General features: G+C 43.1%; 1 protein-coding gene across 2 annotated transcripts in view; it reads right to left on the bottom strand.

Moving 5' to 3' along the window:
• Nucleotides 1-23,435, bottom strand: part of GRIPAP1 (GRIP1 associated protein 1) — a 161,658-nt gene that overhangs the window by 30,600 nt on the left and 107,623 nt on the right. For both annotated transcript variants that reach the window (XM_089675243.1, XM_089675242.1), the window contains 3 exons: nt 18,484-18,611; nt 11,180-11,302; nt 8,462-8,555 (listed from right to left, as the gene is read on the bottom strand). In XM_089675243.1, the coding sequence (XP_089531369.1) occupies nt 8,462-8,555; nt 11,180-11,302; nt 18,484-18,611 (345 nt within the window). The remainder of the gene's footprint in view (nt 1-8,461; nt 8,556-11,179; nt 11,303-18,483; nt 18,612-23,435) is intronic.

Consider the following 23,435-nt stretch of genomic DNA (forward strand, 5'->3'; position numbering starts at 1 on the left):
AAGCTGTCATCAAATAAGGCTGCAACACACACCTGGTAGAAGTTAGAGAACATGTGAACAGAAGACTAAATAGCAGCCTAGCAAATATGGGAAACAGTTGTTTGATGCAGAAAAGCCCAAGAAGAACTCACAGATCTAGGAGAATGCACTTTAACAGAGAAAGGTTGGAGTCTGATCCTTGAGACCATAAGCTTGGTTAATGGGCTGCCTGAGCCACCTAGAGATGGTGGAATGAAAAGCTAAACCACCCTTAAGAAGCAGTGGCTTTGAGATGGATTCTTGCAACCCGAGTCGCATCCATGCAATAGTGAACTTTCCTTTTGGTGAATTGGAGCAGGACAGAGGGACAGAAAAGGAAAATCCTGGTTAAGGGGAAAGTACCTTATGCAAGAGGGAAGTCCTGGGCCTCAACCCCACCTTGTCCCAATGCAGAACCAGAAAGGTTTCCTTGCAGGATAAGGCTGTCAGTTCAGACACTCGCCTCGTAGAGTTGATGACTACAAGGAAAACCATCTTGTGGGTGATAGTGGAGATCGGAATGTCTCTAATGGGTTCAAAAAGTGCTTTCTTAAGCACAGACGGAACCACATTCAGATTCCACAGTCACAGGGGAACAAATGGGGAGTTACATGGTAACAATTTAATTTTTTTCTACATACTTACCTGTACAATCCATTTCTTGGAGTACATCACGGCGACAGAGCAGGCTATTCATGTCTATGTGGGTTATATGCCACCTATAGGTGAATGGACACTGGCAGATCAATCAATCAGGAAGTCCTCTCTCTATAACCCCTCCTACACAGGGAGTACTTCAGTTTTTGTAGCAAGCAATGAAATTCCAGAAAGAGGGGAGGGACCTCTGTGTCCTGTGATATACTCCAAGAAATGGATTTTATAGGTAGAAAAAAAATCCAATTTTCTTTATCGTATATCACAGGACACAGCAGGCTATTCATAACTATGTGGGATGTCCTAATGCAATAAATAAATCTTGAGGGGTGGGTAACACCATAATAACCACCACCATCAATCACAAGGTCTTACTCAGCCGTGTGTGACATACTGCAGCCAAAACTCTGACATCCACCTGGTAAAAGTTTGTGAATGTATGAACTGAAGACAATGTCACAGCCTTGCAAACCTGAGCAACTGACGCCTGATGGCAGATAGCCCAAGATGCCCCCACACTTCTGGTAGAGTTCGCTCTCACCCGAAAGGGTAGGACCTTATCCATCAAACCATAGGCTTGAATGGTTAACTGGTGGATCCAATGAGAAATAGTTGATCTAGATGCCACCTGCCTTCCTGGGCCCTTTTGGTAGCACAAACCTGACCCGTGCCGCCAAACTCAATTAATTTCTGACCACCCAAACTACATTCAGAGAATGCAGCGATCTTTTCCCTGCCGACTGTGGACCAGGAAAAAAAAAAGACAAGACAATGCCCTGATTCAAGTGAAACTAGAAATCACTCTAGGCAAGAAAGATGAATGAGGACGCAACATCACCTCATCATGATGCAAGACCAAGAACGGCTCCTTACATGAAAGAGCCAACAGCTCTGACACTCTTCTTGCCGAAGTGATAGTAACCAAAGAATCCACCTTCCGAGTCAAAGGACTAATGGAGTCTCTAGAATTGGTTCAAAAGGTGGCTTCAGCAAGGACAGCCAAGACCATGTTCAAGTCCCAAGGACACAAGGGTGGCCTGACAGATGGGACCAGTCCACATTACACACTGCACGAAGTATGAATCAAGGAGTGAGAAACAACGGTTTCTGGGAAAAATTGGATAGAGCCGAAAACTGTCGCTTAATGCCAATTAATGGTACTTAAGGCCAATTTCATTTTCCCTGCAGATTAGAAAAAGGACAAAAACCATTCAATCGCACAATTCTGCGAGTGCCACTTGCTGGCTTCACACCAGGCAAATAAGCTTTCCAGGTCCTGTAATGAAAGCTTCCTGAAGCCAGCTTCCTGGCACTCAACAGTGTGGAAAACGGGACTTAAGACCCCCCGATTCTTCGAGACCTGGGATTCAATAGCCAAGCCTTCAATCCTAGTGATTGTAAAGCAGGACACATTATTGGACCCAAGACAATAGGTCTGGGTGGACCAGAAGTGTCCAAGGAGCGTCCCCTGCCAGATACACTATTTTGGTGTACCAAGCCCTCCTGGGCTAGGCCAGGCTACCATTATTATCAGTGTTATCTCCTTCTGGATCCTGTGCAAAAGCCACAGCAATAGTTGGATTGGGGGAAGGCACAGATTAGGGGGAACTGGTCCCCAAGGTGTTACTAGTGCATCGAACTCTATTGCCTGTTTAACTTATAGTAGAACCTGGAAGTCCAGAAAACCACATCCAGTGCTCTCCAATGCTGGCAGAGTGCCAAGAATGTCTCAGGATGCAGGGACCACTCTCCTAGTATCAGCCGCTGACCTCTAGGGGAAAAAACACCCCTGCCAGTTTTCTATACCTGAACTATGTACTACTGACAGAGACGGCACATGCTGTTCTTCCCCAAACAGAATGTGGTTCACCTTTTCCTGAACCGCACAACTTCTGGTGCCGCCCTGGTGGTTGAAATACGCCACTGCCACGTCATTGTCAGACCGAACTCTGACCACAAACCTGTGCAACTTGAGTGGAACTGCACGTAGGAAACCACTTCAACATAGATACCATTTCCTTCTGCAGAGACATCTGCTTCTTATATTTTGCTTTAAACTTGGAACCAATTGCCCCTTGAGCAAGGGAACATTAAGGTATTAAGGTCAGCAAACCCAGCACAGTGCCCCAAAACAAAAGTGGTGATTCTTTACTACAAATTGCAGAAACCCTTGAGGAGCCTGAAAAAACTGGCACACAAAGATATGAGTCATTAAGGGCTATGGACACCCGAAATCTCACATACATATATAAAATCACACACACTATATTGCCAAAAGTATTGGGACACCCCTTCAAATCATTGGATTCACCTCCATGGCCACAGGTATATAAAATCAAGCACCTAGGCATACAGACTGTTTTTACAAACATTTGTGAAAGAATGGGCCCGCTCTCAGGAGCTAAGTGAATTCAAGTGTGGTACCGTGATAGGTTGCCTCCTGGGTAATATGTCCATCTGTGAAATTTCCTTGCTACTAATTATTCCACGGTCAACTGTTAGAGGTATTATAACAAAGTGGAAGAAACTGGGAACAACAGCAACTCAGCCACGAAGTGGTAGGCCACATAAAATGACAGAGTGGAGTCAACGCATGCTGAAGTGCACAGTGCGCAGAAGTCACCAACTGTCTGAAGAGTCAATAGCTAAAGATCTCCAAACTTCGTGTGACCTTCAGATTAGCACAGCAACAGTGTGTAGAGAGCTTCATGGAATGGGTTTCCATGGCCGAGCAGCTGCATCCAAGCCATTCATCACCAAGTGCAATGCGAGGCGTCAGATACAGTGGTGTAAAGCACACTGCTACTGGACTGTACAGCAGTGGAGATGTGTTCTCTGGAGTGACGAATCGCACTTCTCTGTCTGCCAATCTGATAAATGTGTCTGGGTTTGGACGGTTGTCAGAAGAACGGTACTTTCCTGACTGTATTGTGCCAAGTGTAAGGTTTGATGGTGGGGGAATTATGGTGTGGGGTAGCTTTTCAGGGGTTGGGCTTGGCCATTTAATTCCAGTGAAGGGGACTCTTAAGGTGTCATCATACCAAGACATTTTGCACAAATTTCATGCTCCCAACTTTGTGGGACAAGTTTGGGGATGGCCCAATCCTGTTCCAACATGACTGCGCACCAGTGCACAAAGCAAGGACCATAAAGACATGAATGAGTGAGTTTGGGGTGGAGGAACATGACTGGCCCGCACAGAGTCCTGACCTCAACCCAATAGAATACCTTTGGGATGAATTAGAGAGAAGACTGTGAGCCAGGCCTTCTCGTCCAACATCAGTGCCTGACCTCACAAATGCGCTTCTGGAAGAATGGTCAAACATTCCCATAGACACACTCCTAAACCTTGTGGACAGCCTTCCCAGAAGAGTTGAAGCGGTTATAGCTGCAAGGGGTGGGCCAACTCAAAAGTGAACCCTACGGACTACGACTGGGATGCCATTGAAGTTCATATGCATGTAAAAGCAGGTGTCCCAATACTTTTGGCAATATAGAGTGTGTATGTGTGTGTGTGTGTGTATACATACACACACACAGTGAGGAACAGAAGTATTTGAACACCCGGCGATTTTGCAAGTTCTCCCACTTAGAAATCATGGAGGGGTCTGAAAATCACATTATAGATGCATTCCCACTCTGAGAGACAGAATTTAAAAAAACAATTTCAGGAAATCACATTGTATGATTTTTAAAGAATTTATTTGTCTTGCACTGCTGAACATAAGTATTTGAACACCTAAGAAACAGCAAGAATTCTGGCTCTCAAAGACCTGTTACTGTGCCTTTAAAAAGTCCACCTCTACTCCACTCATTAATCTAACTTAGTAGCACCTGTCTGAGCTCTTAAAACACCTGTCCACCCCACAGTCAGTCAGACGCCAACTACTACCATGGGAAAGACCAAAGAGCTATCAAAAGACACCAGAGACAAAATTGTGGACCTCCACAAGACTGGAAAGGGCTACGGGGCAATTGCCAAGCAGCTTGGTGAAAATAGGTCAACTGTTGGAGCAATTGTTAGAAAATGGAAGAGGTTAAAGACGACTGTCGGTCTGCCTCGGACTGGGGCTCCATGCAAGATCTCACCTCGTGGGGTATCACGGATGATAAGAAAGGTGAGGAATCATCCCAGAACTACAAGGGAGTAGCTGGTCAATGACATGAAGAGAGCTGGGACCACAGTTTCCCACACTGTGGTCCCAGCTCTCTTCATGAGAACACTACGCCGTCATGGTTTCAAATCATGCATTGCACGGAAGGTTCCCCTGCTCAAGTCATCACATGTCCAGGCCCGTTTGAAGTTTGCCAATGACCATCTGGATGATCCAGAGGAGGCATGGGAGAAAGTCATGTGGTCAGATGTGACCAAAGTAGAACTTTTTGGTCTAAACTTCACTCGTCGTGTTTGGAGGAAAAAGAAAGATGAATTGCATTCCAAGAACACCATCCCTACTGTGAAGCATGGGGGTGGTAACATCATGCTTTGGGGGTGCTTTTCTGCGAAGGGGACAGGACGACTGCACTGTATTGAGGAGAGGATGAATGGGACCACTTATTGTGAGATTTTGAGCAACAACCTCCTTCCCTCAGTCAGAGCATTGAAGATGGGTCATGGCTGGGTCTTCCAACATGACAACGACCCGAAGCACACAGCCAGGATAACCAAGGAGTGGCTCTGTAAAAAGCATATCAAGGTTCTGGAGTGGCCTAGCCAGTCTCCAGACCTAAATCCAATAGAACATCTTTGAAGGGTGCTGAAACTCCATGTTGCTCAGTGACAACACCGAAACCTGACAGATCTAGAGATCTGTGTGGAGGAGTAGGCCAAAATCCCTGTTGCAGTGTGTGCAAACCTGGTCAAGAACTACAGGAAGCGTTTGACCTCTGTAATTGCAAACAAAGGCTTCTGTACCAAATATTAACACTGATTTTCTCAGGTGTTCAAATACTTATGTTCAGCAGTGCAAGACATATAAATTCTTTAAAAATCATACAATGTGATTTCCTGAATTTGTTTTCTAAATTCTGTCTCTCAGAGTGGGAATGCACCTACAATGTGAATTTCAGACCCCTCCATAATTTCTAAGTGGGAGAACTTGCAAAATCGCAGGGTGTTCAAATACTTCTGTTCCTCACTGTGTGTGTGTGTATATATATATATATATATATATTTTTTTTTATTTTTTTTTTTACACACAGACACATACATACATACAGCGCCTTGAAAAAGTATTCATACCCCTTTACATTTTCCACGTTTTGTCATGTTGCAACCTAAAACGCAAATATATTTTCTTGGAATTTTATGTGATAGACCAACACAAAAGTGGCACATAATTGTGAAGTGGAAGGAATATGATAAATGGTTTTCAACATTTTTTACAAATAAATATCTGAAAAGTGTGGCGTGCATTTGTATTCATCCCCTTTACTCTGATACCCCTAACTAAAATCTAGTGGAACTAATTGCCTTCAGAAGTCAGCTAATTAGTAAACAGAGTCCACCTGTGTGTAATTTAATCTCATTATAAATACAGCTGTTCTGTGAAGCCCTCAGAGGTTTGTTAGAGAACATTAGCGAACAAACAGCATCATGAAGGCCAGGGAACACACCAGACAGGTCAGGGATAAAGTTCTGGAGAAGTTTAAAGCAGGGTTAGGTTATAAAAAATACCCCAAGCTTTGAACATCTTATGGAGCACTGCTCAAGTCATCATCTGAAAATGGAAAAAGTATGGCACAACTGCAAACCTACCAATACATGACCATCCACCTAAACTGACATGTTGGGCAAGGGTAGCATTAATCAGAGAAGCAGCCAAGAGGCCTATGGTAACTCTGGAGGAGCTGCAGAGATCCACAGCTCAGGTGGGAGAATCTGTCCACAGGACAACTATTAGTTGTGCACTCCACAAATTTGGCCTTTATAGAAGAGTGACAAGAAGAGAGTCATTGTTGAAAGTGTTAGTTTTCCACCACACATAGCGTTTTGCTTTTAGGCCACAAAGTTCAATTTTGGTCTCATCTGACCAGAGCACCTTCTTCCACGTGTTTGCAATTTGCGAGAAGCCATGTGGGGGACATAGCAAAAGGGACATTTTATGGCTTTCTTTCAACAATGGCTTTCTTGTCACTCTTCCATAAATGCCAAATTTGTGGAGAGCACAACATTTTTGCTTTTAGGCCAGAAAGTTAAATGTTGGTCTCATCTGACCAGAGCACCTACTTCCACATGTTTACTGTGTCCCCCACATGGCTTCTCGCAAATTGCAAACACATGGAAGAAGGTGCTCTGGTCAGATGAGACCAAAATTGAACTTTGTGGCCTAAAAGCAAAATGCTATGTGTGGCGGAAAACTAACACTGTGCATCACCCTGAACACACCATCCCCACCGTGAAATATGGTGGTGGCAGCATCATGTTGTGGGGATGCTTTTCCTCAGCAGGGACAGGGAAGCTGGTCAGAGCTGATGAGAAGATGGAGGGAGCTAAATACAGAGCAATCTTAGAAAAAAACCTCTTAGAGTCTGCAAAAGACTTGAGACTGGGGCGGAGGTTCAGCAGGACATCAACCCTAAACATACAGCCAGAGCTACAATGGAGTGGTTTAGATCAAAGCATATTCATGTGTTAGAATGTACCAGTCAAAGTCCAGACCTAAATGCAAGAGGGAATCTTTGGCAATACTGTTGCTGTTGCAACACAGATTCAATTGCTGTTCACAGATGCTCTCCATCCAATCTGACAGACCTTGAGCTATTTTCAAAGAAGAATGGGCAAAAATGTCACTCTCTAGATGTGCAAAGCTGGTAGAGACATCCCCAAAAAGACTTCCAGCTGGAATTGCAGCGCAAGGTGGTTCTACAAAGTATTGATTCTGGGGGCTGAATACAAATGCACGCCACACTTTTCACATATTTATTTGTAAAAAAATTTAAAAACCATTTATCATTTTCCTTCCACTTCACAATTATGTGCCACTTTGTGTTGGTCTATCACATAAAATCCCAATAAAATACATTTATGTTTTTGGTTGTAACATGACAAAATGTGGAAAATATCAAGGGATAGGAATACTTTTTCAAGGCACTGTATAAATATATATTTATTCTGCAAGTTTATTGGTGATATTTATCTTGAACATGGAAATTTTGCAGTATGCAATTGTAGCAAAGCTAAGAAATTAACTTAATTTACATAATATATACAAAGTAACCATTTAAGGCAGATGCAAGCCGAACATTCAACCTGGTGCATTTAATTAAACGATAGATCACAAGGTTTATACTGCCAAGCCTTCAGAAAAGCCAGAGCCTTAAAGGAAACAGTGAGGCCCATAGTTCTACAGAGCATAGAACCAGAATCCGCTGAAGCATGGTCCAGCTTGAAGATCAACAAAAATCTGAAAGCAAAAGGCTGCTATGCATTTTAATTCTACAATAGCTATATAAAAAATAAACAGACTGTTAGAGCATGCTGGGACTTTTTGTTTCTATATTGCTAGAAGCCCACTGGCTGCTAAGACTTTGATAACATATACAAAACCAGGACTGGCTGGATGTTATAATGTCACAACGGCAAGACATGAAGTGTCCAGGGCTTCTGGTTCCCGAATAGTTTAAACCCAAGACTCCTATAACCACCTGTATAAATAAGACATGCGGGGCCTTCCATTTGCCTTATAGCTATAAGAATTGCTGGGACTTGTAGGTCCACAACACTCAATGTTGCTCAACCATGACAATAAGGAAAATGTCACTGTCAAGAGTGTGACGCATCACTCACCTATCCTGCTGTCCATGACGTAAGTCTCAATAATCGCACTTTTCCTGCATAGGTCTTCTGCCATAGAGGCGCTGCTCACTTCTAAGTGCTTAACCTACGAGACAGGCATTAAATTAAAACCATTGTCAGTGCTGGTCAGATTAAAGTGAAGTATGGAGAGAAAGGGCTCTGCGGTGAGCACACACTGCAGATAATTATATTATATATGTGAACAAAATGTATAAGCATTGCACACATTAAAAGCTTTCATTAAATTGGCTGCATCTACATGGCTATAACTAGCTTATAAGAATTAACTTTATCCCACACCACCAGAAAGTGAAGAATTGAGCTTTCGCCCTGTGGATTGTGGGTAGGGAAGGTCAAACTACCACTAAAACCCAACTGAAATCCCCTTTTTATCTCTTTATGGCTCTATACTATCATCTTTTATGATTTTATAATGATTTTTGTTTGCAAATGTCTTAAAACACATTGTTCCCTTGGGAGAAATGAAATTCTAGTCCACTCATTGCAGTACTCTATGATCGTGTAGATGGGTAATAGCCATACCTCTCTTCACAAGCATCCTATAGTGCAGAGAAAAAAAGGAGGAGTGACTGACGAGGCCTGTTAGTTTACAAAGTGCACTGAACAATGCATGGACAATTAAAGAGTACCAAGACAACCATTTCTGTGCTCCCTCTGAAACGTAGTGTACTGGCAGTCAATCTGATCCTATAACTTTGATACCTTCTGAGCCACTGACTAGCACTCGTGATTTGCAGACCAGGTCAGTAACCTTGAAAGCCACTGGATAGGCATGACAGCTATGCAACTAGTATTTTCAGGAGAGGCCAAGCAAGGCACCTCAACATATTTCAGAAGGTTTCCTTCAAACCTCTTTGATGCTAAGATTAATTGCTTGTTTGCAGTCAATGGTGGTATACTAAAATCAGTGTGATGCTAATGAGATCATTGTCAACAATCAGTTATATTTCCCAATAGCATACAGAATGAATTTCTTGGGTAGCCCTAGCATAATAGTAACATTCTATAAATTCAGCTATAAAGAACACAATAACTGCATCCGCAAGGGAGACTGGGGTCTTAGCAATTGTGGATCGTGACTTCTGAGCTTTGCCTGGTCCCAATGCACAGAATAAATGTTCAAGAAAACATGGGGACCACGCTGCTCATCTGCATAATCATTGGTTTATTAACAGCTCAAAAGCCACAAACAGAGATTTCCAAGTAAACAGTGGTGCAAAAATCTACAGAAAGTTCTATTATTACATTGTGAAATTGATCTGGTCGCTGAAATACTTGGCAAAGGCAAATTACTTTATCAATTGAGGGAACAGATCTTTTCACAATAACAGAACATGCTTAAACCCTACAAAACGCAAAGGATCCCAGTTCCATCTACTGTAATTGTCAACTTCTATTAAGGTCCCCTGTCCAATATATTTGCTTTCTCTATTAAAACGTGTTTCTAAGCCTTCAGTTACTACTCTTGATCCTGGACTCCCGAAATGTGCCTGAACATTGAGGTTGCCTAATAATGCCCACCATCTACTGCTTGTATGAAACATGAGACTATCAAAGACTGAGCCAGGAGCAGGGTTGCCAACCATCATGAAATTCAAGGACAGTTTGTAAAATCCATGAATGTCCTTACAGACATATGTAAAAATCACAGATTTTACAGACTGTCCATAAATTTACTGACAGCTGGAAACCCTGGCCAGAAGTGAATGAAGACAGGTGCTCATGCCACTCAACCTCACTCTCCTTTTCCTTACATCAGAAGCTTGTACACAAAGAATAATTTAAAATTTCAGCAGGTGTGCATGTGGTCATGGCATTAAAAAAAAAAAAAAAAAAAAAGGACGAAGAGAGGTTTCTCATTTAGCCTGGGTTCACACTGATGCGGTAAGGAATTTGCAGCGTTTTCTCTGCGAATTCCGCACCGCATCAGAATCGCAACCTGTTCATGCAAATCGATGCGGGTGTGTATGTTAAGTTAACAACACCCTGAAATCAGTCCACAAAACGTGGTGCGATGTGCAGAACTGGATCGCATGGGTGTGAATACCCATGCAATCTGATTCTAGTGCGGGCCCAAAAAAGGGTCCTGAACCTTTTTGGTGCGAGTGCGGTGCGATTTGAGCCATACAAAACATATGGCTCCGATCGCACCACACACAAATCACATGTGATTTGCACAGGAATGTGGTGCGGTTCCTGTGTGAATCACATGCGATGTACCGCACCGCATTAGTGTGAACCTAGCCTTACATGGAACCTTCTTACAAAGAGTCAAGACATGATATTTGGCATGCAATCTGGAGGGTCAAAGTTGGAGTGGGCTGGACTTCTCTTAGGGATTCCAACAGAAAGACCTCCCTGTCACAATTACTGCCCCTGTTCTTTATCCTTCTAACACAATAACTGTGCTCCCACTACACAATAATGCAGACAAGGCAACTCAAGCACAAAATCTAACCACTTAAGCCCCTGAGAGACATAAACAATTTGCTGGCTTACCTCTTTAGCGTCTATAAAAATGAGAAATGTCAGCTTTGGGTGGACTGACCCTTTACTAACACAGATTCAAATGAGCAGAACCATAAATAAAAAGGACTGAAGCTCACACCAATCTTATTAGAACCCATTAGTTCAAAGTTAAAGGAAATACACACTGTGGGTATTAAAAGATTTAGTAAAGTGATTTACCTTTTCTTCCAGCATCCACTTCTCTTGCTGAATTTCTGCTAATCTCTGGAAAAGGTCAGAAACTTCTTCATCTGATAGCTCAGCTGGTCTCTGAGGCTGGGACTGAGGACTTCCACTGTTAGACTAGAAAATACATCATAGAGCAGTCCATTACACTGATACAAGTTTCCCTATCCAAAACAACTAAGCAAGATCCCGCTTTCATTCTCTAGCATTGGTCAGGCTATAGATATTCAAACATTAAAAATGATCTTTAGAACAAGGCACTGTACAGTAATTCATCCTCAAAATTCACAGTAAAGCAATTAAGTGGTTCCAGTTGGCTTTCCCAGCAGCTCAGCTTCCCTTGTTCCCTCCTTTCAGACTACCTGCTCTGTGTTAACATTAGAGATGAGAAGGCTGGAAAACTGCCAAGACACTGCAGGGAGGAGGGTGCAGGAGGAGCTGAGCTGGTTAATGCTGGGCACACAAGTGATTTTTATTGATAATTTAAAGATCAATCCCTTCTACTGGAACATCTAACAAGCAATCAAAGCACACTTATGGGCGATTTTAGTCGCAAAATCAAGCAAACAATTGCAGTAGAACATGCTCCAAATCAGTTGTATTGCAACCACAGCTTTTATTCGCTTACCGATTTCAATAGAAGGATGTGATTATTTGCAAGTTGCAGTACAATCAATCAATCTCTTTAGTCAGATGCAGACACAACTTACAGAACCCCATTCCTCCCCTTATCAAAATGTGTACAGGGGCTGGCAGATAAGGGGGTAACAATATTGGTTGTAAGTCTGCAGCAGCTGCAGTCATTGCCTTCCATGTTCTTATCATCATTGTAATAATTCATATAGCACTAAAACTCTAGCCCATTGCAATAGGGTGTGCATTAAACATACATAAAGTACATTATAAACAATGCAGAATAAAGGAAACAAATTGTCTGAGGCTCCTTCTGCTTATATGCCAACACAGAACTGAGGATGATGCTAAAGGCACATATTAAATGCATGTGGTAAATGACCACTCATATATTATTTAACATATATGGGAAGTTTATAAATCTGCACTCAGAAGCAAGAACATTGCAGCTATGCAGCTGGTAGACATCTGTTCTTTGCAAGGTAGGAAAGTGCAGGGTGAACAGTGGAGGGATAAGGAGGGGTAAGAAAAGACGGGGCCAGGAGGCATCTGCCCACTCCATAATGCTTCTATAAAAACAGTTTTTTTTTTGGGATGGTAATTTGGTTGTAGAAACTACCACTGTTAAAACTGTGGCCTAATACATTGGCAGACCTCAATCAGCAGCATGGCAGAGACCCAAAGGGGAAAACCACAATGTTCAATCCTTTCTCCGCAGTTTTAAAGGTTTTCTGCTGATCTGTGTGGGACCTAGAGAACTGAAAGAAATTCTCTCTCCTTGATTTCCTTCATGCCCCTGTCATGTGACAAACCCTGCAGAATGTGACAGGGGTGAAAAACAGAGGACAGACAAATGTGTGTGTTGCTGGAGATGGGATACAGGAGAGAAACCAATGTGTGTGCTGAAGGTGGGATGCAGCAGAGACACCAATGTGTGTGCTGAAGGTGGGATACAGGCGAGAAACCAATGTGTGTGCTGAAAGTGGGATACAGGAGAGAAACCAATGTGTGTGCTGGAGGTGGGATACAGGAGAGAAACCAATGTGTGTGCTGGAGGTGGGATACAGGAGAGAAACCAATGTGTGTGCTGAAAGTGGGATACAGGAGAGAAACCAATGTGTGTGCTGAAAGTGGGATACAGGAGAGAAACCAATGTGTGTGCTGAAAGTGGGATACAGGAGAGAAACCAATGTGTGTGCTGGAGGTGGGATACAGGAGAGAAACCAATGTGTGTGCGGAAGGTGGGATACAGGAGAGAAACCAATGTGTGCGCTGAAGGTGGGATACAGGAGAGAAACCAATGTGTGCGCTGAAGGTGGGATACAGGAGAGAAACCAATGTGTGCGCTGAAGGTGGGATACAGGAGAGAAACCAATGTGTGCGCTGAAGGTGGGATACAGGAGAGAAACCAATGTGTGCGCTGAAGGTGGGATACAGGAGAGAAACCAATGTGTGCGCTGAAGGTGGGATACAGGAGAGAAACCAATGTGTGTGCTGAAGGTGAGATACAGGAGAGAAACCAATGTGTGTGCTGGAGGTGAGATACAGGACAGAAACCAATGTGTGTGCGGGAGGTGGGATACAGGAGAGAAACCAATGTGTGTGCTGAAGGTGGGATACAGGAGAGAAACCAATGTGTGCGCTGACGGTGGGATACAGGAGAGAAACCAATGTGTGCGCTGACGGTGGGATACAGGAGAGAAACCAATGTGTGTGCTGAAGGTGGGATACAGGAGAGAAACCAATGTGTGTGCGGAAGGTGGGATACAGGAGAGAAACCAATGTGTGTGCTGAAGGTGGGATGCAGCAGAGAAACCAATGTGTGTGCTGAAGGTGGGATACAGGAGAGAAACCAATGTGTGTGCTGGAGGCGAGATACAGGAGAGAAACCAATGTGTGTGCTGGAGGTGAGATACAGGACAGAAACCAATGTGTGTGCGGGAGGTGGGATACAGGAGAGAAACCAATGTGTGTGCTGAAGGTGGGATACAGGAGAGAAACCAATGTGTGCGCTAAAGGTGGGATACAGGAGAGAAACCAATGTGTGCGCTGAAGGTGGGATACAGGAGAGAAACCAATGTGTGTGCTGAAGGTGGGATACAGGAGAGAAACCAATGTGTGTGCTGAAGGTGAGATACAGGAGAGAAACCAATGTGTGCGCTGGAGGTGGGAAACAGGAGAGAAACCAATGTGTGCGCTGGAGGTGAGATACAGGAGAGAAACCAATGTGTGTGCTGAAGGTGGGAAACAGGAGAGAAACCAATGTGTGCGCTGGAGGTGAGATACAGGAGAGAAACCAATGTGTGTGCTGAAGGTGGGATACAGGAGAGAACCAATGTGTGTGCTGAAGGTGGGATACAGGAGAGAAACCAATGTGTGTGCTGGAGGTGGGATACAGGAGAGAAACCAATGTGTGTGCTGAAGGTGGGATACAGGAGAGAACCAATGTGTGTTCTGGGGAGTGGGATACAGGAGAGAAACCAATGTGTGCGCTGGGGGGATGGGATAAAGGATAGAAACCAATGTGTGTGCTGGAGGTGGGTTACAGAAGTGAGGCCAATGTGTGTTCTGGTGGCGGGACACAGGATAGAAACCAATGTGTGTTCTGGAGGTGAGATATAGCAGAGAAACCAATGTGTGTTCTGGAGGTGGGATATAGCAGAGAAACCAATGTGTGTTCTGCTGGCAGGATGCAGGAGAGAAGCCAATGTGTGCGCAAGGGACAGGATACAAAAGAGAAACCAATGTATCTGCTGAGGGTGAGATACAGGAGAGAAACCAATGTTCATTTTCGTGGCAGGATAAAGGAGAGAGATCAATATGTGCTCTGGGATGGGATACAGAGGAGAAACGTGTGTGTGTGTGTGTGTGTGTACACAAAGAGTGGGATACAGGTTGGAAACCAATATGTGATCTGGGGGTGAGATACTGGGGAGAAACCAAAATGCATGCTGGAGTTGCAACCCAGAAGGGTGACCAACGTGTGTGCTGGGTGGTGAAATACAGAAGAGAGATCAATGTGTGTGCTGAGCATAGGATACAGAGTAGAGACCAACGTGTGCGCTGAGGGTGGTATACAGGGGAAAGATCAATGTCTGTGCTGGAGGTGTGATAGAGCGGAGAGAACAACGTGTGCTGGGGGCAAAATACAGTGGAGAGATCAAGTTTTGTGCTGAGGGTGAGATACAGGAGAAAAAGCAATGTGTGTGCTGGTGGTAGGGTACAGGGGCGAGACCAATCTGCATGTTGAAGTTAGGATACAGATGGGGGACTTGTGTACACCGGGGGAAAAATAAAAGGAGGAGATCAATGTTTGCACTGAGGGTAAGATAGCAATATACAGTGTGTAAAATAAGTATTTTTCCCCATAAATATATTTCTAAAGGTGCTATTGACATGAAATGTTCATCACGTCGGTAACAACCCATGCAATCCATACATACTAAAAAAACAAAAAAAACAAACAAGTTCAGAAATTAAGTTATGTGCAACAAAATGGAATGACACAGAGAAAAAGTATTAACACGCTAACTGAAATGTATTTAATACTTCATACAAAATCCTTTGTTGGTAATGACAGATTCAAGATGCCTCCTGTATGGAGAAACTAGTCCCAAGCATTGCTCAGGTGTGATTTTGGCCCATTCTTCCACACAAAGTCTTCAAATCTTGAAGGTTCCGTGGGCCTCTTATGAACTCTGATCTTCAGTTCTTTCCATTTTCTATTGGATTCAAGTCAGGTGATTGGCTGGGCCATTCTAGCAGCTTTATGTTCTTTCTTTGAAACCAACTGAGAGCTTTCTTGGCTTTGTGTTTGGGATCATTGTCTTGCTGAAATGTCCACCCTTGTTTCATCTTTATTATCCTGGTTGATGGCAGATTTTTATTAAGACTATCTCAGTACATTTTTCCATTCATCCTTCCTTCAGTGATATGAATTTGCCAGTACCTTATGCTGAAAAACAGCCCCACACCATGATGTTCCCACCTTCATGCTGCACTGTTGGTATGGTATTTTTAGAGTGACGTGCAGTGCCATTTGGCCTCCAAACATGGTGTGTATTATGGCATCCAAAGAGTTCAATGTTGGTCTCATCTGACCAGACTATATTCTCCCAGTATTTCACAGGCTTGTCTAAATGTTGTGCAACAAGCTTTAAATTAGCTTCAACATGCTTTTTCTTCAGAAATGGAGTCTTGCGTGGGAAACGTGCATACAGGCCATGGCGGCTGAGTGCATTATTTATTGTTTTCTTTAAAACAATTGTACCTGCTAATTCCAGGTCTTTCTGAAGCTCTCCACAAGTGGTCCCTGGCTCTTGGACAACTCTTCTGATCATTCTTTTCTTGCAAGAAGCACCTGGCCGTGGCCGGTTTATGGTGAAATAATGTTCTTTCCGCTTCCAGATTTTGACCCCAACAGTGCTCACTGGAAAATTCAGAAGTTTAGAAATCCTTCTGTAACCAATGCCATCAGTATGGTTTGCAAAAATAAGGTTGCAAAGGTCTTGAGAGAGTGATTTTCTTTTACCCATCATGAGAAGTTTCCCGTGTGACACCTTGGTAATAAGACATATAGACCATCAGTTGAGAATGAACCAGCTGATATTAATTTGTACTGACAAGGGGCAGGATTGCTAATTACTGATAGATTTCAGCCGGTGTCTTGGCTTTCCATGCCTTTTTGCACCTCCCTTTCTTCATGTGTTCAGTACTTTTTCCCTGTGTCATTCCATTTTATATACATAACTTAATTACTGAATTTGTTTTGATTTCTTTGTATGTATGGATTTCAGGGGTTGTTGCTGACATATGTTGAAAAGTGCATGTCAACAGCACCTTTAGAAATATATTAACTATTTAAAAAATGGTGATGTGTTCAATACGTATTTTATCTGCTGTATGCTGCGGCAAAATACAGGAGATAGATCAATGTGTGTGCTGGGTGTGGGACACACTGGATAGATCAATGTGTGTACTGGGAGTGGGACTCACTGGATAAATCAATGTGTATCCTGGGAGTGGAACACAGGGGATAGATTAATGTGTGTGCTGGGAGTGGGACTCACTGGATAGATCAATGTGTGTAATGGGAGTGGGACTCACTGGATAGATCAATGTGTGTAATGGGAGTGGGACACACTGGATAGATCAATGTGTGTAATGGGAGTGGGATACACTGGATAGATCAATGTGTGTAATGGGAGTGGGACACACTGGATAGATCAATGTGTGTGCTGGGGGTGGGATACAGGTGATAGATCAATGTGTGTGCTGGGGGTGGGATACAGGTGATAGATCAATGTGTGTGCTGGGGGTGGGATACAGGTGATAGATCAATGTGTGTGCTGGGGGTGGGATACAGGTGATAGATCAATGTGTGTGCTGGGGGTGGGATACAGGTGATAGATCAATGTGTGTGCTGGGGGTGGGATACAGGTGATAGATCAATGTGTGTGCTGGGGGTGGGATACAGGTGATAGATCAATGTGTGTGCTGGGGGTGGGATACAGGTGGTAGATCAATGTGTGTGCTGGGGGTGGGATACAGGTGATAGATCAATGTGTGTGCTGGGGGTGGGATACAGGTGATAGATCAATGTGTGTGCTGGGGGTGGGATACAGGTGATAGATCAATGTGTGTGTTGGGGGTAGGATACAGGTGATAGATCAATGTGTGTGTTGGGGGTAGGATACAGGTGATAGATTAATGCGTGTGCTGGGGGTAGGATACACTGGATAGATCAATGTGTGTGCTGGGGGTGGGATATGGGGGTGGATACCATTGTGTGTGCTGGGAGCAGGATACAGGTAAGAAACCAGTGTGTGTACTGGATGCAAGACATAGGGGATAGACACCAAAGTGTGTGGTAGGAGCAAGATACAGGGGAGAGACCAATGTGTGCTCTGGCAGTGGGATACCAGAAAAACCAATGTATGTTCCAGGGGTAGGGATACAGGGGAGAGACCATTATGTGTTCTGGTGACGGAATACAGGAGGCAAGTAAATGTGTGTGCTGGGGGTACAATATAGGGGAGGCTTATTTCCTGGAGATGGATCACACTGGTAGAGCAGAACTAGATGCAGATTTCCCCAGTAAGAAGGCAAAGGTGACAATCTGGCTTTAAGACTATAAAGTATAGGATAGGATTTTAGCTGGTTTTTAACTCATATGGGAATTTCTGCCTTTGAGACTTATGATATCCTGTATAGTAAGCACACCCTTTGTTTGAGGTTATGGTATGGTAGGCTCTTAAATCTACAAAGCTACCAGGTAAAAATCTACTACTATAAGTATATGCAATGTCATAAAAAAAAGAGAAAGTTGCATACAAATTTCAAGAAACCCTTACATTAAAATGTATCTCCTTGTATGGGCACCTTCAAGAGAACCTGTCATTTCTGAATTATTTTATTCATCTATCAGTTGTGACACTTTAGAGCTGCCTTTGTTCACAGAAACAGTAAGACTGACTCCTGACTCCGGTCATCTTTTTTATGCTCCTCTTGCACACAGTAAGCCTGACTCTCAGCTGAGAATCAAATGAACTGTAGGTATAGAAAGAGTTAGCTCTAAAAATAGCGGTTTTAGTTAATAAAATATATCAGAAACAAGCTTTGAAAGCAACACAAAATATTTAAAATGAGAAGTGCCTGCATATTACCTTATTACTACTGGGCGCTGTGTTTTCCTTCATCATCTCTCGGTAGCTGAAGGACGAGACACTGCTGCTGTCACCCGTTTGCGTTCGACTAGGGGAACTTATCTCTGCCAATACCAGATCCTCCAAGCCTAAAGAAAAATAAAACATTTTGGTTAACTACATGCCACTAAGCAGCCCTCTACAGTAACCAACCTGCCCAGAAATCCTAGGGTGCACAAAAACAAACCATTCTGTGAAAACGGCCTACTATTTATTCATTATCACCTTGTCATTTATTGATTACAAGAATGTACCTGACAGCTAGAGGCACCTGGAGCCAATTAACAGTGAGGGCCCAATTACATTGATACATGTTCAATGCCTTGTTATGGTACATGTGCCTTTCACTTCCAAAGTGACCTCATAAAAATGTCCAAGCATTAAAATAAACACATAGTCAACCCTACTATTACCCAATACACTACATCACAGGGCATGCGTTTTCACGTTGTACTGCCTGAAATGGTCAACTGCATTGTTTACTGTGTGCATATGTTTGGATCCCACCTCCAAAACACATGTATAACGCATTTGTCCATCATGCCTTACAAACGTGTGTGCATAGGTGTGAAGCCGGCTACAGGTATGACACAGAAAGCATTTCTTTTATAGTTCTTCTAGTTCCAGTTGCTTTCCATACAGAAAAAAATGCAGCATGTTGTACTTTTGCTGACTGCATTGGAACACACTGCACTGGTGTGAACAAGAGCCATTGGAATACATTGAAATTAGTATTTTGATGCAGGTTAAAAATACACTGGACTGCATCTGTTGTGAACCAGCCCCTAGGGCTCATTCGCTCCATCTAATATTCGCAAGGCGCACATAACGCACATATGCTGTGCAATGCATTAAAAAAAGCATCACGATTCTTTCATTTAACTTCTTTGCACTGCAGCATGTACTGGTGCATTACAGAACATCAGAACACACTGCAACATGTCCTTTTTTTTCCAGGTGCACACCAAGGCAGCATATTAGGATAAACTGAACCAATAGAACATAAGGCAAATTGTCTTGTCTATGTGTTGGGTTGGTGTAAGTCAGTTTTTCAGGCAGACTCGATTGGACCATCATAGCACTCTTTGGAGTGGCAGATGTCAGCAGATGCGGCGGCATTCAATCTGACCCTGTCCACGAAAAACAGACGGATGTTCCCCGTCCGTCTGGTGGATCATATGACACAGATGGATGGGGATCCGATGCCCGTCCGTCTGGCGGATTGTATGACAGCCAGTGGACAGGTAGTACGTTTCCATCCAACAACCCCATAGAGAACAGCAGGTTGTGTCCCTGTCTGCTTTGAATAGCAGAGTTGACACCTACCTGTCATCTGCTGAGAGATCCTCTCCCCCCCCCCCCGAGCAGGCGGATCCGCTTGACAGAGTCCACCCCGTCTGAAAAGGGCCTTAACCATGTCACACACTGGCAGATTATCCACAAAGAAAGGTTGTTTGAAGCCCAACTCCAACCAAAACAGAGTAGGGGAGGAATGGATCCTTTGTCCCTTTTTTATCTATGGTGTGTGTTCCTCCGGGGCGAGATTTCCCCTCACTTCTTGTACGAACAGGATGTGATGAGCAATCTCTCCACTATGTACACAAGCTGCAACAAAACACATTTTCAGAACCTGTCAGGTTATTACTACCGAATGGATCTGCATCATCCTGTCCCTAAAACAACCGACTCCCTCATTTAAAGTCTGGCTGTTACAGGGAAAGGAAATGAGGTATAATCTTCCTGATGGGGTCACAGACAGCAACATAAATGTGAGAGAGGTATTTACTACATCCAAGTCTATCCCAAACAAAAGTTTTGGCTGGAACTGGGCTCTAATCAGTTATTCTATGAAAGAGATCCGCAGTGCTGAAGAGACCAGATTACACCGACTGCTCATTTAGGCTACATTCACACTGGCAAACAGCAGCGGTCGCCAGCGGTTGTAAACACTGCTTGCACAAACAGTGTGCAACCAGCAGCGCCTGTGCGATTTGTACTCATCCGAGTAGTTACATGAGAACAGAGTCTCTGACTGACCCTGGATACAAACTGCAGAGTTCTGGCCACACAAACTGGCCACAGCTGTTTGGCCAATTTATATGCGGCATTGCACAGAGAGATGCTGCCTCCAGAAATGGTGTTTAGTGTGAATTCATACAAAAGAAAAACACCTTCTAAACTTCACCCAGCATTGCTTTGAAAAGAGTGCTGAACAAATTAAACCTCTTAGATGTTTGTAATTTAATAGGAAGAAAGATATGGGTTTATAGAGCTGTAATAGAGCGTGCAGTCATTCAAGGAATGCAATTATGCCTGCAATCACACCTGAACAGAGGGTATTCCTGGTGATTTTAGTTTTTTTTGTTTTATTTTGTTTTTTGAAGCGTTGTGAACAGGGTCAATTAGAAAGAATGGAATTCTGCATAGTCAGGCATAGGGAAACGAGCAGAAAAATGCTTAACTGTGAATGGGGGCTTAGATCTACCAACAACTATGTAGTGCAAGGCCCTGCCTAATTGGATACAAATTGATTGAATAGATTAGGTAGGCCCTCACATTACATACGTTTTTTTCTAGTGTTGATTATACAAAAACTGTATAGTCAGATTGTAACATGTAAGATGTGTCTAACACCCAGGAAGATGAAATCCACTGTAGGCTTCCAGCTGGTCAACGTAAAATGCAGGTGTAGGAGTTACACTTTTTTTTTGCAAATGGGCCCTACCATAGTACCAGTGTAGAAAATGAGTGTATATACAACTCTGGCAGAAACCAAAAATCTATTTAACTAGCTCTTTTGCCATGGCGCCCAAAGCAGAGCCGCAAGTGAGCTCACACAAGATGCAACATTGGAAACTATACATCTTTTATGCAAGAGCTTCTATAGTATGTTTGGAAAGAAATTCCTTCACTACGAATTAACAAGAGGCACAAGACATTAACAATGACTGCACAGTTCACTCAGTGCTGTGTTCCAGGATAAAATGGAAATCTGTTGTAAATTTTATTATCCTAATAAAGTGCTACTGAGCTGGAACAAATGTGTACCATATACGTATATTACTGGAGAGAGCCAAGAGCCGCTTGTGGTTTCTGAGACTATTCTTTTAATGACCAATCGAAAAAATTAAACAGCGCCCGAAGGTAACAAGTGAAATCAATCAGTGAGCAGCAAGTGCTATCCAGGTCTAAAAGGGTTTCCCGAAGCAGAAGGTTCAACCTTTAGCCTATCATTTTGTGCCATGCTATATCCTGCCTCAGATCTATATTTTTGAAATATGGATTTGAAATGTGGATTGGGGGGCATAGGTACTTTCTGATGGATTAGGGAGTGTATAATTAGACTGCATAGTGACTCAGAGGGAAGGGTTTGGGAATCCCAGGCTTGCAGAACTTTCAGATTTATGTTAAGGCAGACCTAGCATAAGATATATTTTTCATGATAGGGTTAAGTAATGCCTGTGTGTAATACTTCCAGGTTTCATTTCCTCCAGAATAGAACACAATATTCCCCTGAACAATGCCTTTGCTGGATTTCTTTCCAGGTCAGTGTCATCTTTGTTTAGGCATCATCCTGTAAGAAATTATCATGGCCAACAGTTGCATGGATAGACAAGGCTGGCCATAGGCGGGTCGTTTATTGGCCGAATTTTTTTCCGATAAACAAAAAATCGGTCGTTGCTGGCAGCGATGCTGACACCAATGTCCACGAAAAACAGCCGTTTTTTTGTGGATTTTCCAGCATGACCGATAAAAGTAAATGAGAAGATCCGCGAAAAACGGCCGACGGTATTGCCCCACTAAAGGCGTGAATATCGGCCGATTTTTCATGCGGACGAAAATTTGGCCGATAAACAACCCGTCTTTAGCCTGCATAAGTCTCAATCCTTAAGCTTGCTGCACAACTGGACTGTGGTCACAACCCCATGGAGAGGATGGTGGAACACATAGGACACATATTGTTATTTAATAGAAATAGCGCAGCATATTTTATTGTTACATCCTAAAGATACGCCTACATTTCATCCTCTGTCACCAGATCAGAAAAAAACTGTGTCTTGCACACATATACTGTAGGATATTGGAAAGGGTACTGGAAAGTGCGTGCAAGGTGGGTCCCTCGGCAGCTGATACCAGATTTGAAGGAGAGGAGGGTGGAACAGTTTGAAGCCAATGAAGACACAGTTTTTTCTGATCTGGTGACAGAGGATGAAATGCAGGTGTATCTTTAGGATATGAAAATAAAATATACTGCACTATTTCTATTAAATAAACAATATGTGATCATACTAAAAATGAAATTGGTGTCCAGAGGTGTTCCACTCAGTGTATATAACACAAATAGAAACTACATGTTAATATACAAAAAGGTGCAGCGCTAGAGTACAAATAAATGAACATATATATATACATGTATAAAATCATGCAAAAAAACATAAAGTGATGCTGTGCACTCATATATATGCCACTAAACGGTGGCTAATATAATGTGAGGAAGAAACTACTGTGTCCACAGATAAGTCCAACGTGAAAAATGTGAACAAGATCCCAATCGATCCATGGACTTCCAAACAACATAGACTGTGCACGCGGTGAGACAGTGAGGATACAGATTACGCACTCACCAGATGCGCAATCTTTATGCGCCTTTATATATTATAGAGACTTCCAATATGTCATCAGAGGTCTGGTCAGGTCCCCTTCGTTATCCCATAATCTGCATACAGCCTTCTCTTTAGACGATGACCACTCTGTAGATGCACCTGGCTCCCAGAGGAGCTCAGAAAAAACAGAGAGGGCCAATAGTGCGGTATGTCTATGGATGCTTTATTCCCACATACAGAGACAGATGATAATCAAATACAATGCAAGGGATAATAATAAGATGAACTACTGACCCAATGAAAAGTTGC

Source organism: Staurois parvus, unplaced genomic scaffold (genome assembly GCF_062004578.1).
Source record: "Staurois parvus isolate SC_StPar_1 unplaced genomic scaffold, SC_StPar_1.0 ptg000154l, whole genome shotgun sequence".
Lineage (NCBI taxonomy): Eukaryota > Metazoa > Chordata > Amphibia > Anura > Ranidae > Staurois > Staurois parvus.